Source organism: Ooceraea biroi, chromosome 6 (genome assembly GCF_003672135.1).
Source record: "Ooceraea biroi isolate clonal line C1 chromosome 6, Obir_v5.4, whole genome shotgun sequence".
NCBI classification, from domain to species: domain Eukaryota; kingdom Metazoa; phylum Arthropoda; class Insecta; order Hymenoptera; family Formicidae; genus Ooceraea; species Ooceraea biroi.
This window is the reverse complement of record NC_039511.1, coordinates 11619880-11639402: the sequence shown is the minus strand read 5'-3', so window position 1 is coordinate 11639402 and position 19523 is coordinate 11619880. Positions and strand designations below refer to the sequence as shown.

At 31.0% G+C, this 19523-nt stretch overlaps 4 protein-coding genes and 1 long non-coding RNA gene across 14 annotated transcripts in view; 3 read left to right on the top strand and 2 right to left on the bottom strand.

Annotated features, from left to right (window-relative positions):
• Positions 1–842: 842 nt before the first annotated feature.
• LOC105284147 (phosphatidylinositol 3,4,5-trisphosphate 3-phosphatase and dual-specificity protein phosphatase PTEN) overlaps positions 843–19523 on the bottom strand; it is a 77820-nt gene continuing 59139 nt past the window's right edge. Inside the window, exon 9 of the mRNA XM_026970309.1 lies at positions 843–1312. Within this exon, the coding sequence (XP_026826110.1) occupies positions 1287–1312 (26 nt within the window). The 3' untranslated portion in view covers positions 843–1286. The remainder of the gene's footprint in view (positions 1313–19523) is intronic.
• Positions 1338–6136, top strand: LOC105279430. Of its 4 annotated transcripts, none has more exons than XM_026970328.1 (9): positions 1338–1421; positions 2158–2305; positions 2677–2796; positions 2925–3042; positions 3624–3888; positions 4016–4132; positions 4245–4335; positions 4901–5046; positions 5182–6136. In XM_026970328.1, exons 1-9 carry the CDS (start codon positions 1408–1410, stop codon positions 5393–5395), a joined length of 1233 nt encoding a protein of 410 aa, XP_026826129.1. In that variant the 5' UTR covers positions 1338–1407; the 3' UTR covers positions 5396–6136. The 4 variants fall into 4 exon arrangements, with proteins under 4 accessions (XP_026826129.1, XP_026826128.1, XP_026826127.1 ...); XM_026970327.1 differs by lacking the exon at positions 1338–1421 and having other exon boundaries at positions 1537–2305; positions 5182–5314; positions 5421–6136; XM_026970326.1 differs by lacking the exon at positions 1338–1421 and having other exon boundaries at positions 1537–2305.
• Positions 6523–7670, bottom strand: LOC105279431. Its single transcript, XR_893933.3, has 2 exons — positions 7578–7670; positions 6523–7406 (listed from the first exon to the last, which is right to left on the bottom strand). It is a non-coding gene; the product is annotated as an uncharacterized LOC105279431 (long non-coding RNA).
• Positions 8005–12675, top strand: LOC105279432 (odorant receptor 4). Of its 3 annotated transcripts, none has more exons than XM_011339198.3 (9): positions 8005–8173; positions 8444–8563; positions 8687–8804; positions 9051–9315; positions 9457–9573; positions 9689–9779; positions 11597–11742; positions 11918–12050; positions 12152–12675. In XM_011339198.3, exons 1-9 carry the CDS (start codon positions 8027–8029, stop codon positions 12218–12220), a joined length of 1206 nt encoding a protein of 401 aa, XP_011337500.1. In that variant the 5' UTR covers positions 8005–8026; the 3' UTR covers positions 12221–12675. The 3 variants fall into 3 exon arrangements, with proteins under 3 accessions (XP_011337500.1, XP_019887257.1, XP_011337499.1); XM_020031698.2 differs by adding an exon at positions 10798–10837 and having other exon boundaries at positions 11688–11742; positions 11918–12675; XM_011339197.3 differs by having other exon boundaries at positions 11918–12675.
• LOC105279433 lies at positions 13134–19401 on the top strand. Of its 5 annotated transcripts, none has more exons than XM_026970322.1 (9): positions 13134–13302; positions 13579–13698; positions 13826–13943; positions 16056–16320; positions 16451–16567; positions 16671–16761; positions 18315–18460; positions 18651–18659; positions 18878–19401. In XM_026970322.1, coding segments are annotated over exons 1-9 (1014 nt in total). In that variant the 5' UTR covers positions 13134–13155; the 3' UTR covers positions 18879–19401. The 5 variants fall into 5 exon arrangements, with proteins under 5 accessions (XP_026826123.1, XP_026826122.1, XP_026826121.1 ...); XM_026970321.1 differs by having other exon boundaries at positions 18645–18659; XM_026970320.1 differs by having other exon boundaries at positions 18645–18777.

Sequence of the window (19523 nt, the reverse complement as noted above, 5' to 3'; positions counted from 1 at the left end):
TCACAGAATTATTTTGATATACGATGATGTGCGTCATTTGTCTTACACTTGTACAAAATTGAGTAATTAGAAATACTACACTTACATAAAAGAAAGTTCGAAACATTTCTGTCTTAAAAAAAAATGCAAATCCTTCCTATGATATTCCTCTAATTACTACTCATACACAAAAATAGTATATGACTTTCCTTTTTAAATTGTTGATTATAGTTAACAACATAGTTAACAACATTTCTAACTATAGAATTCACACTTCATATGCTACTTAAACTTTTATCCTTTGCATTGTATTGCACTATATATGTATTAAAATACAATTCCTTTTGGCTTAATGCCGATATTATAAGTTAAGTGTTATTTTACACGTTTTAATAAGTATTACGGACAAATCACTTTTATGCATATGACTATCCTGTTCAAGTTTTAGAGTGAAAAATGATAACAATACATAATATATTATTAACACGATAGATAACTTTGCACAACTCCCGTTAACCACCCAGAAGAGGAATAAGCTGGAATAAGATGGAAGCCTAAAGCTGACGCCGAGGAAAACTTCTTTATCTGCGTATAAATAATGAATGTTTAACCATGAGGGGAAGCAAAAGAGCGGTTTTGTAATGCTCAAATTGTTACCTACGCATGATGCCGGCGAGGGCGGCAACGATTCTGCCTTGTTTTCCTGGTGAACGCGCGACATCATTATCTGCAGGCTCCACATTATTAACTGGTCGCTGCTGATGTTTCTTCGCTCATGTCCAAACTCTTCTTCTCATTCCGGTGTGTTCCAAAGTCTTCGTTAATTCTACTTCGCCAATTTCTCATTCGTTGCGTGATTTCTTCTCTATTATGCCGATTTCTTCGTTTCATTATGTGCTTCTCTTGCAACGCGTCTTTGGACTCGTCCTCTTTCTATGATGACGTTGGTGCTTACGTTTCTGACTAATTGTTTTGTTCTCCATTACATGTCCCGCACTTTCTCGCTCGATTGCATATACTATCTTCATTATAGCTCGTCGCTTGATTTTTCTATTCATTTCAGCTTCGACAGATATGTAGATTTTCTTTATTCTGTCATACAACAATCGTCTAATTTCTTTGCGGATAAAGTCTTTTCCATCACATTTCCTTTCTCTGTTGCATGCTGCCATTATTTCTCTCACGTAAGATTGCGCGGATTTTTTGTATTAAGCACAAGTTTCTGCTTACCTACTAATAAATCTTTTTCATTCGCTACGAACCTCTGAATACGTTTTCAGATCAGGCAATCAGAATAATGCGTTTACTCAGCAAATATTTGCGGAACCACATGCTGCAACATACATATGATACAGTAATTATACGACAGTAATTATACGACAAAATGCGTTATACTTGTGTGTCCAAAGTGCACCAAAGATAAAATATATGATAGCAAACAGGTATTTTTCTTTCTGTTTTCATTTCCTCACCCAACAACATTAAAACATCTTTTATGTCTGAGTTCTTTAATCAATTCGTAATCAATTTTTTCACAAACGAAATATCAAAAACAAATCCATGTTTTGAGAAACTATTTAAAAAAATATTTAACGTTAAAAATATTATTACGTAGTAGATAATGCAATATGTAATAGTTGAACGTATAATAAAATGCATATGTGTGAACTATGTCGGAAGTCTATTTTTTAAAATATTAATTTCGCTACACTACAAGAAATTCTGAATAATAACTTACGGTAGTAAAGATACATTCGCATTGCAATAAAAAACGAAAGTCATGGATCGATACACCTCTCGAGAGTACATCCGTATCTCACAAAAGCCTAGACTTGAATGACACTTGCGAAAATACAATATTACAGAAAACACGATCTGCGCATGCGTGAAATTTGAGAGAGATATCATTTTATGACTTTTTCTGTGAGAACTATACATCAGCTGAATTACATCCCACATTATATCGATCGCATAATAGTCGACCTATACCCCAGCCAATTGTCACACAATTATTTTAATAGTGCGATAATAGCGGGCACTATTTGTCTTATACTTATGCAAAATTGAGAAATTTGTAATACTTCGTTATAGAAAAAAAATTTCAAACTATCTCTATCTGAAAAAAATGCAAACCTCTTATCTGGTATTCCTCGATCAAACGTTCCTAGATATTCGCAGAATGACGATCTCCGTTGTGGAACAGCATTTTAGTATCAATAAAATACTTCTGCGTGCAGGTGCCATATGGCCATATCATCGAACGAAACTTGTTAAATTTCACCTGATCTTGGTTTTTAGTATTTTGAGTAGCTGTGTCCTATTTCAAGTATGATTATATCTTTAATCGTAATTATACAGATTAGAAGAGTCAGCTCCGATTATCTTGACCTATATTATACATATCTTATAGAGGTCACTACCCTGAATAACCCGCAGAAGATTTTAGCCGTCGCTGGTTGTTTATTAAAGTTATTAACAAAAGCAGATTAATAATTTTGCACGAATTTTCAGCTGTCCACGCAAGGGAAGAGTTGAGGTAGATTAGGTAAAAGTTTTATTAAAGTCTAGCCTTCACTTCGCGTGGTCAGTCAAAAACGCTTGTATTTCGTTATCTCACTAGCCGATTACTTTCCTACTATATTGCTAATCACATACAACTATAGCATATAACTTTTATTTTTTAATTGTTGATTATAGTTGACAACATTTTTAACTACAGAATGCAAACCTGAAATGGTAATTAAAATTTTATGCTACACATCGTATGCCAGTATGTATGTTTTAACATACAGTTCCTTTTGGCTTAATGTCGATACTGTAAGTAAAGGTTTATTTTCCTCGTTGTAATAAATATTACAGACAAATGACTTTTGACTATATAACTATCCTGTCCACGTTTTAGAGTAAAAACAATAATAATACATACTATATTATTAATATGATAGATAAGATGTCTATTGGAGAAATTTCAATATATATGTGATGAGCTAACAGACGAAGGCGAAATCGCTATCATACAACTATACGGGAACGGAGTGAAACGTTTTACAATTATGGTTTTATGTAAGAAACCATTTATTGAAATTTACTAAATGTAGCAAAGTAAAAATATAAAAAATAAATTACTGTGACGACATAAATTAAACAACTACTATAGTCATATTGGTCAATTCAATACCTCGTTCGAACATTTTCGTAATTCTATTGTATAATCAAAGATGCTATTTTATATTTATTTTCTAACCAGTCAAATAGAATATATCAGAAAAACTTTACATTACAAATAGTATGTGTCAATATATTCTTGCCACAAGTCAACTGCGTCCGCAAAGCTTCGCACTTCTTCTTACTGCCAAGTTTTTTGGTTGCATTTTGCGAGAACAGGTTGGCACGGTTTCTCCAGTCAATCTAATTTTTTTATCATTTTATGTTTTGCATTATAATTTTTGTGATAAACACGATGTGTTAATTATTGATTGCAGATTTTATTCTATTTTACTGACAGTTTTCAAAAGTAAATTTCTCTAATATCAATCCACATTCTATTCGAATTTGGAAATAAGGAAATGCAAAAAAGGCAAAGAATAAATAAGATATCAGTATTACTCAAATATATAACAGTCTTTTTTAATGTTGTTATACAGTATGCACCATGTCCAACATAAGTATTGCGTGTCTTCTACCATTTTTCCCGCGAATTCTTCGTACTTTTACGTCCATAAATGTGTCTCAAGAACATTTTACGGTACATATTATGAGAGAATATTTTATCGATCAAGAAAAATATTACTATTGTATTTTGCTGCACTTCGACGTAAGCATCTTTATAGGAACACTTGTAACAACAGCAACAGGAACATTGTTGTTTGGGTGCATCAAATATATTTGTGGAATTTTTAGAATCGCCAGGTAAACAATTAAATGCATTATAATAGAAAGTTGCATTTGCGGTTTATACATTTATATATATTAATCTGAAATAGGTGTATATGAGATGGACATAAATACAACACAGAGAAAAATTTATTTCTTGCAGTTATCGTATTGATCAAGCAATGCAGACTGCGACACTACACCATGCTGTTTTGTCGAACAATTTTATACTTTATAAGAAGATCGTACGTGCCATAGACATTCATCGCAAAGCAGTAAAGTCAGTAATAGTCCTATCGTCATATGCAATATTTTGATATATAATTAATATTAATAATTTTAATGGTATTAAGCATTGCGATATGTAAAAACATTCTTCTTTCTTTTTAAAGATTATGTGATATAATGACATCCAATTTCGTGGGAACATTTTTTGTAATGATGATAGTTTGTATTATTAGCTTAAGTCTCAATCTCTATGGAGTAAGTACTTTTTAATATGTCAGGAAAATTACTTATATATACTGATATATAAATTCAATATAATTATAGATCAAAAAGTAATCGACAAAATGTGAAAATTATTACGGACCTAAATTGACTTGAATATATATTTATTTTTAAATAGAAGAGATATTCAAATAAAAAAAGGATATGATGTGATTGCATCTGTCCGTATTTTTCACGTTTATCGCATTATTGATATTAAATTCTCATTGACATTAAGTTTTTGGAAATTATTCAGTTTAGGGGAGTCAACTTCTACACAATGCGCTGTCCAACTTAAATCAGTTGTGTTTGCGTGTGTTAAGAAATTAATAATTTTTTAATAAACAACGAACAACGACTAAAACATTTGGAAGATCAGTTTATAGAATGATACATATATCAAAATCTGTCAAAGTCAGGGTCATTGGAACTAATTTCTCTAAACTGGATAATTACTAACCATTTTATATGTGTTTTCTGATATGATCCGTTTATAGTTGTATACTAAGGAATTATAAAAAGTGATCGGATAATATTCCATCTATATTATCTTCACCAGCTTCACCGGGCTATAATGCTTAGAAGCGCCACGGAGGAATATGTGGCATATGTTTCACTTACAGGCGCTCCTTTAGTGTACATATTCTTCGCCAATTATGCTGGACAGAACATCGCAGATCACCATAATTATATATTTACCAGTGTGTAAGGAACATTATTTAGCAGGATGATAGTATTTAATAGTTCGCTTCATATATAATATATAACCATATGTAGTAGAAAATATTTCTAATTGTTTTACTCTTTTCTTACTATTATTAATCAGTTGTCATTTGACAGATACAACTGTAAGTGGTACATAACTCCTTTATATATACAAAGGATTATTTTGTTCCTGTTACAAAAAGGCACTAATACTTATTATCTTATTTTTGGTGGGATATTGGTGTTGTGTATGGAGAATGCAGCAATGGTAAAGTTATGTCATATCATGTCATGTTTTAAAATTACATTACATGAAACTCCTCAAAACAGCATGCACTTTGCAGTGTGATAGAAAAATGAAAAATATGTTTCAGATGGTAAGCACTTCCATATCGTATTTCACCGTTCTCTATTCTACACAGCAAAGTTCACGATATAATTAAATAACCTGAATTAATTAAACAAGAGTGGATTACACATATCAGAGTTCGTAGTCAAATTCTTATTTTCGCAAACAGATGATATGTATCGCAAAAAAGAAATTGCTCAGAGGAACAAATTATAATATTTTCCTGTGTATAGAAAACTGTAATAATTATACTCTGTTCACGGAGAAATTGCCCGGGCTCAGTCATGCTTTTCGTCCGGTTCGGTCAGATCTCGCCTAACGCCTATTTTGCTCTCTCTCCACTCCATGCCGCGAGAGAAGTATGCACAATGATGCCACATTCCGTGTATTTGGTAGCATGCGGTAGCTTTCTGTCTCACTCTCGCTCGGGCGAGTTGAGTCGCGCATACGGCACTACGTAGCGCCTTTACTTTCCGCCCAAAGCTTCGCGAAGCCTGGGCAATCTCTCTGTGAACGGAGTAAATGAATTCAACAATATTTAAGTACGTATTTTAGGTTTCATCCTGTATTCTATATGTTGTCTGTGATTGATGTTTCAACAAAGCATATTTTACAGTTCCGGCAAAAGTTCGAAATACAAAACGAACGACGTAGCAATTTTTAAGACCGTATTTTAAGGAAATCTAGTTTGGAATAAACCAGAGGTTATCATGTACTCAAATAAATGATATACGTTTGCGCGAATTTCATTCAAGACATCATTCTATGACTGATCTGTCAGAAATAAATATCCGTTGAATTTCTTTCTTTGTCCATCGCTTAATAGGCAACTTCTACCTCAGTCAATTGTCACAGAATTATTTTGATATACGATGATGTGCGTCATTTGTCTTACACTTGTACAAAATTGAGTAATTAGAAATACTACACTTACATAAAAGAAAGTTCGAAACATTTCTGTCTTAAAAAAAAATGCAAATCCTTCCTATGATATTCCTCTAATTACTACTCATACACAAAAATAGTATATGACTTTCCTTTTTAAATTGTTGATTATAGTTAACAACATAGTTAACAACATTTCTAACTATAGAATTCACACTTCATATGCTACTTAAACTTTTATCCTTTGCATTGTATTGCACTATATATGTATTAAAATACAATTCCTTTTGGCTTAATGCCGATATTATAAGTTAAGTGTTATTTTACACGTTTTAATAAGTATTACGGACAAATCACTTTTATGCATATGACTATCCTGTTCAAGTTTTAGAGTGAAAAATGATAACAATACATAATATATTATTAACACGATAGATAACTCTGCACAACTCCCGTTAACCACCCAGAAGAGGAATAAGCTGGAATAAGATGGAAGCCTAAAGCTGACGCCGAGGAAAACTTCTTTATCTGCGTATAAATAATGAATGTTTAACCATGAGGGGAAGCAAAAGAGCGGTTTTGTAATGCTCAAATTGTTACCTACGCATGATGCCGGCGAGGGCGGCAACGATTCTGCCTTGTTTTCCTGGTGAACGCGCGACATCATTATCTGCAGGCTCCACATTATTAACTGGTCGCTGCTGATGTTTCTTCGCTCATGTCCAAACTCTTCTTCTCATTCCGGTGTGTTCCAAAGTCTTCGTTAATTCTACTTCGCCAATTTCTCATTCGTTGCGTGATTTCTTCTCTATTATGCCGATTTCTTCGTTTCATTATGTGCTTCTCTTGCAACGCGTCTTTGGACTCGTCCTCTTTCTATGATGACGTTGGTGCTTACGTTTCTGACTAATTGTTTTGTTCTCCATTACATGTCCCGCACTTTCTCGCTCGATTGCATATACTATCTTCATTATAGCTCGTCGCTTGATTTTTCTATTCATTTCAGCTTTGACAGATATGTAGATTTTCTTTATTCTATCATTCAATAATCATCAACTTTCTTCGTGGATGAATTCTTTTTCATTACATTTTGTTGATGTTTCTCTGTTGCATGCCGCCATTATTTCTTTCACATAATATATAACAAAATATTTAATGTTAAAAATATTATTACTTAGTAGATAATGCAACATATAATAGCTGAATGTATAATAAAATGAATGTGTACTTTAACGCGAGTTAATTTTTTTAAATATTAATTTAGCTGCACTACAAGAAATTCTGAATAATGACTTACAGTAGCAAAGATACATGCTCATTGCAATAAAACAAGAACGAAATCCATGTTGATACATCTTGCGAGAGAACAACTGTATCTCACGAAAGTCTAGACTTGACTGAAACTTGCGAAAATACAATATTAAAGAAAACATGCTCAGCGCTTGCGTGACATTTGAAAGAGATATTTTATAACTCTTCTTCTTGGTGGTAACTAAACATCCACACTGAATTACTTTCCCCATTATATCGATCGCGTAATAGTCGACTTATACCTCAGCCAATTGTCACAGAATTATTTTGATAGTTCGATGATATCGTGCACCATTTGTCTTATAGTTATGCAAAATTGACCAATTAGAAATATTACGCTTACATAAAAAACATTTTAAAATATCTTTTTCTAAAATAAAAATATAAACCCTTCATCTGATATTTCTCGATCAAACGTTCCTTGATATTCGCAAAATGACGATCTGCGTTGTGGATCAGCATTTTAGTCTGAATAAAATACTTTTGCGTGCAGTTGCCTTATGGCCTTATCGTCGAACAAAACTAATTGACTTTCATCTTTTCTTGGTTCTTGTTATTTTAATTAGCTTTATCCTGGTCCAGGTATGTTTATATCTTTAATCAGTTTATTACACAATAAATTATTATAATTATAATCATAGATTTTTATTTATGAACACTCTAATAAATTTGGCGCACTCTTTTAATTAGATTATGTATATAGCATTTGGATATGTAATAATAACAAATTTATTACATTATAGTTACATTCCCTTTTTTTTCGCGATATTAACAGTCGATTACTTGACTACTATATTGCTAATTATATACAAAAATAATATATAACCTTTATTTTTAAATTGTTGATTATAGTTGACAACCTTTCTAACTACAGAATGGACATCTGATGTGGCAATTAAAATTTTATCCTCTGCATTGTATTCCACTATATATGTAGTAAAATATAATTCCTTCTGGTTTAATGCCAATACGGTAAGTAAAGTTTTATTCTATTCGTAATACAAATTACGAATAAATGACTTTTATGCACATAGCTATATTGTTCAAGTTTTAGAATAAAAAACAATAACAATACGTAATATATTAATAATATAGATAAGATGTCTATTCGAGAAATTTCAATATATATATGACGAGCTAACAGACGATAGCGAAATCGCTATCATAAAAGAATATGGGCACGAGGCGAAACGTTTTACAATTTTAATGTCATGTAAGAAAATATTTACTAAAATATACTAAATATAGCAAAGTAAAATAAATTACAGTGGCGACATAAATTATATAACTAAGGTAGCTAAATTGGTTCATAAAATATTTTACTTGAACATGATTACATGGAATATGGAACATGAAGGAAATGGTTAAAGGCAAAGACTGAATAATATATAAGATATAATATTACACAAAAAAATAACTTTGTACATACAAAACAGGTTTTATTAATATTGTTATATAGTATCCGGCGTGTTTAGTTCAATAACTATGTGTCTTCTACCAATTTTTCCGCGAATTCTTGGTATTTTTATGTCCATAAATGTGTCGGAAGAACATTTTATGATACATATTCCGAGAGAATACTTTATCGATCAAGAGAAGTATTACTATTGTATTTTGCTACACATGGACGTTAGCTTCTTTATGGGAGCAATGATATTAGTAGCAACAGGAACACTGATATTTAGCTGCATCAAATATATATGCGGATTATTTAGAATCGCCAGGTGAACAAATAAATGTATTACAATGCAGTACAGAATACAAGGAATACGAAAATTGCATTTGCGATTTATATCTTACAATCTTAAATAGGTGTATAAAAGATCGATATAAATACAGCATAGAGAAAAATTTATTTGTTGCAGTTGTCGTATTGATCAAACAGTGGAGTGTCCCATGTTTCAAAGTGCCGGTTTGTCGAAGGATTTTATACTTTATAAAAAGATTGTACATGCCATAGACATTCATCGCAAAGCAATAGAGTTAGTATTAGTTATATCGATGCATTGCAATATTCATATAATTAACATTAATAAGTATATAACAGTATTTAGCGTTACGATATGTAAAAGGAGCATTATTTTCTTTTTTTTAAAGATTATGTGATATGCTAAAATCTAATTTCGTGGGAACATGTTTTTTACTAGTGTTAGTTGGTGTTATTTCCTTAAGTCTCAATCTTTATGGGGTAAGTATCTCTTGTACTTTTTAATATTTCAGATAAAGGAAAAACTACTTAATGATATGCAAATTTAATATACATATAATAATTATAAAACAAAACGTAATCGAAAAGTTGTGAAGATAATTATAGATCTAAATTTGAATTTATATTTATTTATAAATAGGAAATATGTTCAAATGAAAGAAGGATGCGGTGTGATGCAAGCTTTTCGTATTTTTTATGTTTATGTCTTTGATATTAAATTTTTGATAATTATTTAATTTAGAGAAGCCACTTGCAACGACCGTTATCTTGACATAATGTTGTTGAGATCATCTTAAGTAGTAACCTTCAAAAGATTTTAACCGTCGTTTATTGCTTATTAAAATTTTTAACATAAAATACGTTTAATGACTAAAACATAATCTTCTAACTATTAATTGGTTCATGAAGATATCTATATTGAATTGATCGAAAACCCGATTTTTTAAACAAAATTTAAATGTAGAACTTTGTATCATGTAATAATATTATAAAGTCTTGTATTTCAATTTTGCTAGAAAAGGTGCGCACAGATCTTCCAATTCAATATACAGTCTTTTTATATTCATTATATAGTCCAGAAAATTGCGCAGGTAGTGAATAATGAATCATATACCTGTCTTTCAGTTGTAATTGACACATCAGCTTCACAATAATTCCTAATGTTTGACACTATTATATACTATATACTACCTTTATTTGACATATGATTATAATTGTTCTTGAGGATCTTGACATTAATATGTTATAACATAATGAACACACACCTCTAAATAAATTCTTAACTCTCTATCGTCACAATAATTCGCTTTTTTAAAACGTGATATACTTGAATGCATGTGCAAAGAAGGGTCTCCTTCTCCTGCCCTTCCCTTGTGCATCCCGACTATAGAATAAGTTATGTGTTCCCCACTAATAATTTAGCCCGAAACAATTTGAATAATTCTTAAATTGTATGGTATATTCATACATTTTGGGTTATATAAGTTATATTTTCTAGGTGGAAAGTACAAGTGGATTTTTACTACATATTGTCCAAGGTGAGCTGCCACCACTTTCCGTACCTACACATTGTATTAATAGCAATTTATTTTAAGTTTGTTTTTGTTTATTATTATTATTGTTACTTTTACCAAAAGTGCGTATTACAATTATCAAGCGTCAATTTGTTATATTTTTTAACTTCATAATGCACGGTTTAGTTATTGACTTTTGGGGATAATTGCTGATAACGGAGTAACCAAAACTAACATTTCTGATGAGTCGTTTGTCTGACATCTATACTCATCAGATATATGTAAACAAATAAGTTATCAATCAAGTTCATTACTTTCAGCTTTCACTAAGAAAGGAACTTCGTTTACAATCAATCCTTATCACATTCATTCATCCATATTTTTCCTACTTTCCTAGTCTAAAGACTATACATTATATCAGAATATAAACAAATAAGTTTAATTTAATCATTTTTCACATTCGACATAACACGGGGCATCATGGTTATATAAAATAAAGTGCTATCCAAATTAAAAAGTGCGCGCGCGTGCTAGAGGGTTAAGAGATTAATAAGTTTTTAATAAACAACAAGCAACGGCTAAAATATTTTAAAGGTTACTGAATTGGATGATACGTATATCAAGATCAGGGTCATTGAAAGTGATTCTCTTGATCTGGATAATTACTAAACTTTTTATATGTGTTTTCTGATGATTCGTTTGTGTCCGCCTAATAAGGAATTATAAAAATAAGAAATTATAAAATTGATCAGAACGAGTAACATTTTATATATATTGTCTTAGCTTCACCAGGCTATGATGCTTGGAAGCGCCACGGAGGAATATTTAGTGTATGTTAAATGTATGCTTGTCATTCTAATATACATGTTCGTAGGCAATTACATCGGACAAGAAATTGCAGATCACCATAACCATATGTTTATCAGCATGTAAGAGACAGTAATCAGTAGCATAATAATATTTAAATGTTCCTTTTATTCTTTTTTTTCTTACATATTATTAGCAGAAGGTAATGTTAACATAGCTCATAAAACATATTCATGTAGTAGAAAATATTTCTGTTTGAATTTTTTTTGTGATGATTAATCAGTCGCCACTTGACAGATACAACATTAAGTGGTACGTAACTCCTTTATATATACAAAGGATAATTTTGTTCCTGTTACAAAGAGGCACTAGAAATTTTCAAATTGTTGTTGGTGGACTGTTCGTGGTATCTATGGAAAGTGCAACCATGGTAAGTTTATGCCACATCATATCATCTTATAAAATTACATCATATAACAATCTACAAATTAGCATGAACTATGCAAATAACCAATGCAAAATATGTTTCAGTTGTTAAGCACTTCCATATCATATTTCACCGTTCTCCATTCTATACAGCAAAATGATGTAACTAAATAGCTAAAATGAGTTTATGGCGTTTCGATTAGATCGAATTAAAATTAGATTCTACATACTAGAGAATTCTGAAGTAACATTCTTACTGTCGAACGGAGAAGAAAGTTTTAATCAACGGAGCAACTCATGATATTTTCCTGCATAATTCAAAGAATATAAATTCGCAACAGTGGATGTATCGTACCACTTTATTGGTGTTATTTTAATCAAAAGTTTAAAGTAATCTATATATGTACATCAGTTTATAATATAGCATTTGTGCGTATATAATTAAATATTATAATTTGTGCGTATATTATTACATATTATAAATATGTGCGCGGCATGATTAGTAACAAAATGTAAACCAAACTCACAACACATTATTTAACTTTGACATGTTATTCATATTTCGTGATATATAACCAGTGCTGAATGTATACCTGATTTGAATATCAAATATATATCACGTACATATATCAACTGAAGTTTTCCTTTGTAAGTGATTATTCACTAATTCAACTTTTTTTAATAAATTCGCATTGCAATAAAAAAAAGAACTGGATTATTACATCTTTCCAGAATACAACCGTATTTCACGAAAGTCTAGACTTGACTGAACGGGCGAAAATATAATATTAAGGAAAACACGATTTGCGCTCGCGTGAAATTTGAAAGAGATATTTTATGACTTTTTTTCTGTGAGACCTAAACATCCGCTGAATTACTTTCCCCATTATATCGATCGCGTAATAGTCTTATACCCCAGCCAATTGTCACACAATTATTTTGATAGTGCGATAATATCGGGCACTATTTGTCTTATACTTATGCAAAATTGAGCAATTGAGAAATATTACGCTTACATAAAAGAAATTTCAAAACATTTTCATCTTCACGAAAAGGTGCAAACATTCCATCGAGTAATACGCTACCACACGCTCCTCGACATTTGCAGAATGGCGATCTGTGTTGTGCAGCAGTATTTTAGTATCAATAAAATACTTTTTCGTGTAGTTGCCTTATGGCCTTATCATCGCTCGAAACTCGTTGAGTTTCACCTGTCCTTCTTTCTTGTTATTTTGATTAGCTTTATCGCTGCCCAGGTATCTTTATATTTTTAATCACATTATTACACAATAAATTACCATATAGATTTTTATTTATGGCCACCCTTATATGTTTTTCGGACTTTTTTAATAAGATTATTTATATATCATTTAGTTATTGGATATGTATAGTAACACATTTCTTACACACTTATTATGCTATATTAAATTTCCAACCCTTTCGTGATATTATTAGATTAACTTACGATTTTCGAAAGCATACATAATCATAAAAATGGTATTTAACTTTTCTTTTGTAATCGCTGATTATAGTTGGCAACATTTCTAACTACAGAATGTACATCTCATATGGCAATTAAAATTTTCTCTCTTGTATTGTACTTTACTCTATATTTGATAAAGTATCTTTCCTTCCGTGTTAATGCCCATACTGTAAGTTGAGTTTTATTCTAATCGTTCCAATAAATATCGGACAAATGACTTTTGTGCACATAGCTATTCTGTTCAAGTTTTAGAATAAACAACAATAACAATACGTAATACATTATTAATACGATAGATAAAATGCCTATTGGAGAAATTTCAATATACATGTGACGAGCTAACAGACGAAGGCGAAATCGCTATCATAAAAGAATATGGGAACGAGGCGAAACATTTTACCATTAAAATTTCCTGTAAGAAAACTCTTACTGAAATGTGCTATATATAGCAAAGTATAAATTACAGTGGCGACATAAATTAAACAACTGAGTTAGTTAAAGTATAATATCTTGCCTGAACATGTTAATATTTCTATTCAAATACATATCCTATTTCATATTATCTCGAATATATTACATCAGAAAAGCTTTATATTAAACTTGGAATGTGTATGCAAATATATTTTTAGAAAACTTCATTACACATTAAGAATTAAGAATTTAGGGAGTATGCCTATCTAGAAGGTTTTAAAAAGCATGCATTTTTGTGAATTTTTTCAACGTAACAGTTTTTTGTGTGTAAAAAAAGTACGTAAAAAAAACTCTATCTGGTGTCCTAGATTTCTATCTCTAAAATAAGCCTGCACAAAATCGAATTAAATCTGAATTAAATCTGAATTAAATCGATTAAGTAGTTTCATAATTATAGTGGTCAGCGACTTTAAAATGTGATTTTGGGATAAACGAGTTTAACGTTTTGCATGTAGTTTACATCTAGATACAAAATTACTTTTTCAACTTACACAGAGATATCGATTTCTGGCCCATATAATGGCCTTTCTGCTGCAGTTGCCGCCTCTAAACTTTCAGTTTATTTTTCTGTTTCTGTAATGCTGTCTTACCTCCCGTATACTCTGCTGCGTTCACAGATCTACCTTTTTTATACGAATTTCATCTATTGTCACAGCATGTAAATGTCTATTCGGCAAGACTTTTGAGCATCCTTTCACCGAGATCTAGTACCCTCATTTTAAATATAAATCGTCTATTAATTTCATGTTGATTTACTTTTATGTTGATGTAGGCATACGAAGGAATACATAGAGATTGGCATTTGTTGCATACTATTACTATCTTGAATCCACGTCCACGCGTACTTGTTCTTTGAAATTTCACATAATTCACACGTTACATCACTTTATACTACAAGACATAAAATATAAATATTCTGAATATTTCTCAATAAATTTAAACTTAAAAAGAATAAAATGTTTTTATGTAATTTCTTAGTTATTTTAATTTTACAATATTAAAATGCAGAGATAAGCCAAAGTTAGTAGTTTTATTAATATTACGTAAAGGTAAAAAAGGATATTTAGCACATAAATCAAATGTTTTAACACATAGAAACCATTGCCAATAATCAGTGATATCATGAAATTCGAAATAGCAGCAATATTGTTATGAAAGTTTAAATTCTATACTCAATAGAGCTATCTTGTGGCACTATAATATTTTCTTGCAATTTAATTTTTGTGCAGATGTACTTTCCGGATTCCTCTCTATCTCAAGTGAACGTGTAGGTTGTTATATTTTTTGTTGCTCTCGATGTCAAATATTTTCTGATGTTTTCAGATATTCCTTGAGCCTTTCTTGTGTCCGTCATGGCACTTTATACAACGAAATACTAGCGAAAACAGCCATGTATTGTACAGCTCCAAGCTAAAGAAGGCTATTTTATTTAAATTAAAGATTTTCTAGATTTTATGGCTGCTTTCCAGTTAGCGACATGATTTGACACAGAAATAATTCTGTCTTTGGTAATATTCAGTGCAACAGTGAGAAAGGGCCTTATTTTTTTCCTTCAATAGCTGCTGCGCCCTACCTGCTCCGTAGGTATAATGGGCGCTTCACAGAACACGCTTATAACTTCGTCATGTTTGCTCGAATTATCTTGAAATTGTCAGGAAATATTTTCAAGATGTTGTACTATAAGAAAATATGAAAACATCGATTTTTTTTGAAAGTTTCTAGGTAGGCATATACCCTTACTACACAGATTTGAGTTCGACTTTTGCTAAAACACACAGACTTTCCGGACAACACTTTTCAACACTTTTATCACATCACGTCTTGCATTATAATTTCTGCAACAGAAACGACATGGCATTATTGATTAAAAGTTTTATATTCTATTTAAATGATATTTTCAAAAGTCAATTTCACGAATAATACAGTTCATATTTTATTCGAATTTGACAAGAAGCAAAAGGCTAAAGGCTAAAATGAATAAGATATGAGATATAATATTACACAAAAAAATTACTCTGTACATACATAACAGGTTTTATTAATTTTGTTATACAGTGTGGGGCATGTTCAACATACTCACTACGTGTCTTCTACCAGTTTTTCCGCGAATTCTTCGTACTTTCACGTCCACAAATGTGTCTGACGAACATTTTATGATACATATTCCGACAGAATACTTTATCGATCAAAAGAAATATTACTATTGTATTTTGCTGCACATGGACGTTAACTTCTTTATGGGAACAACAGTATTAATAGCAACAGGAACATTGCTGTTTGGCTGCATGAAATATATGTGTGGATTATTTAGAATCGCCAGGTGAACAAATAAATGCATTATACCAGAAAGGCATATAAAAGTTGCATTTGCTGTTTATAATTTGCATTAACATCTGAGATACGTATGAAAATCGACATAAATATAACACAGACTAATTTATTTGTTGCAGTTATCGTATTGATCAAACAATGAAGACTCCGATGTTTCAAATTGCTGGCTTGTCGAAGGATTGTGTAATTTATAAAAATATTCTACATGCCATAGACATTCATCGCAAGGCAATAGAGTTAGTATGATGACAATGCATTGCAGTATTTATGTAATTAACATTAATAATTATAAATGTAGTTAGCATCATGATATGTAGAAGCATTATTTGTTTTTTAAAGATTTTGTGATGTAATAAAATCCAATTTTGTGGGAATGTTTTTTATAGAAATGTTAATTAGTGTTACTTCCTTAAGTCTCAATCTTTATGGAGTAAGTATCTGATACTTTTTAATATTTCAGACAAAGAAAAAGATACTTAATGATATGGAAAATCGATATAATTAAAACCGTAATCGAAAAGTTGTGAAAATAATTACAGATTTAAATTTGAATTTCTATTTATTTTTAAATTCTATATTTATTTTGAAATGTATCGAAATGAAAGAAAGATACGGTGTGATTGCAAGCTTTTCACGTTTATGCCTTTGATATTTTTGATAATTCTTGATTATTGATAATTGTTCAGTTTAGGAGAGCCATCTATAACGACCTTGACATATGTTGTTTTGATCATCTTAAATAGTAACTTGCGAAACATTTTAACCGTTGCTCGTTGTTTATTACACTTTGTTAACATAAAATACATTTAATGAGGAAAACATAATCTTCTAACTATTACTTGGTTTGGGAAGATATTCACATTGAGTTGTCCGAAACATCTATGCCCGCTTCTTTTACATTCAAATACAGAACTTTGTATGAAGTATTATTAACAAAGTCTTGTGTTTCAAATTTGCTGAAACAAGTACATACGGATGTTCCGACCAATCCAATATTTGCATTATAATGAAATATAAATGAATAATAATAAATAAATTTATATACACGGTTGTATAATTTAATTCGCGCCTACTATTTACACAATGATGTTTCTTATGCCAAATTACTGAGTCGAAATATCCTAAACGATTTTTTCTATACTGTTTAATAAAATAGTAATTATTAAGTAAACTCAATCCAGTCAACGCCGTTCTTTAGAAGTATACACATCTGTGAGTAACACAGCTGTTTTACAGCATGAACGATGAACGCAGCGGCGGAGTACTCACACACACTACTAGACGCTCCGCTCGCTGACGCACGCCCAGCTAAGGGTCGGCGCTGATTCGATCGACTTTACTCAATAATTACTACTTTATTAAACATTATAGAAAAAAGTGGTTCAGGACTTTTCGATTTACACCCTGTATAAATAAATAATAATAAATACGTTTAGTGTAATTATTTTCCACGTCGGAAATAACACGGGCCATCATGCCCCATATGTAATATAAAATAAAGGTTATATGTGCAGTGCCATAACTAGGGTGGTGCCCCGCAACAGGCGCCAGCTTTAGGGGGCGCAGTAACAACCTGGTTAAAGCTCTGATTGTGAGTGCACACATATTTGGGAGGAAGGGCGCAAAATGTTGAAATCGCACCGGGCGCAACGCAGGCTACTTACGGCACTTATATGGTTATATACATATAATATGAATAAATTCCGAATCAACAAGTTAGCGTGTTAAGAAGTTAATAACTTTATGATAAACTACGAACAACGATTAAAACATTATGAATTAACACAGTTTACTTGATAAAATGATACATACATATGTCAAAATCTAAGTCTGTGAAAATGATTCTCCCTCGCTAAACTGGGTAATTATCAAAATTTATATACTTTAAATGATTCGATTGTGTCTATGCCTAATAAGGAATTATAAAAATTTTAATAATTATAAAATTGATCGACAAGTAATATTTTATCTATATTGTCTTAGCTTCACCAGGCTATGATGTTGGGAAGCGCCACGGAGGAATATTTAGTGTATGCTAAAGGTATATTGGTCACTCTACTATACATATCCGTATGCAATTACGTCGGACAAGAACTTACAGACCATCATAACCATATGTTTATCAGCATGTAAGAGACATTACTCAGTAGCATAATAATATTTTAATGTTCCTTTTTTATTCGTTTCTTCTTACATGTTATTAGCAGAAGTTAAAGTTAACATAACCCATAAAATATATTCATGTAGTAAATATTTCCTATTATAATTCTATTAATCTTTTCTTCCGATTAATAATCAATCATTATTTGACAGATACAGTGTTCAGTGGTACGTAACTCCCTTACACATACAGAAAATAATTTTGTTCCTGTTGCAAAGAGGCACTAAAAATTTGTATTTAGCTTTTGGTGGAATATTAGTGATGTCTATAGAAAATGTTACCACGGTAAAATTATTTCATGTTATGTCATGTTATAAAATTATATCAAATTATAATCTTCCAACCAGCATGCACTTTGAGTTAAAAAATGAAAAATATGTTTCAGATGGTAAGCGCTTCCATATCATATTTCACCGCTCTCCATTCTATGCAGCAAACTGATGTAACTAAATAACTAAAATGAGTTTATGGCGTTCGGATTAGATCGAATTAAAATTAGATTCTACATACTAGAGAATTCTGAAGTAACATTCTTACTGTCGAACGGAGAAGAAAGTTTTAATCAACGGAGCAACTCAACATGATATTTTACTGCATAATTCAAAGAATATAAATTCGCAACAATGGATGTATCGTATCAATTTATTGGTGGTTTTTTAATCAAAAGTTTATAGCATTTGTGCATATATAATTACATATTATAATTTGTGCGTATCTTATTACATATTATAACTATGTGCGCGGCATGATTAGTAACAAAATGTAAACCAAACTCACAATGCATTATTTAACTTTGACATGTTATTCATATTTCGTGATATATAAACAGTGCTGAATGTATACCTGATTTGAATATCAAATATATATCACGTACATATATCAAATAAAGTTTTCCTTTGTAAGTGATTATTCACTAATTCAACTTTATTAATACATTCGCACTGCAATAAAAGAAAGAACTGGATTGATACATCTTTCCAGAATACAACCGTATCTCACGAAAGTCTAGACTTGACTGAAACGGGCGAAAA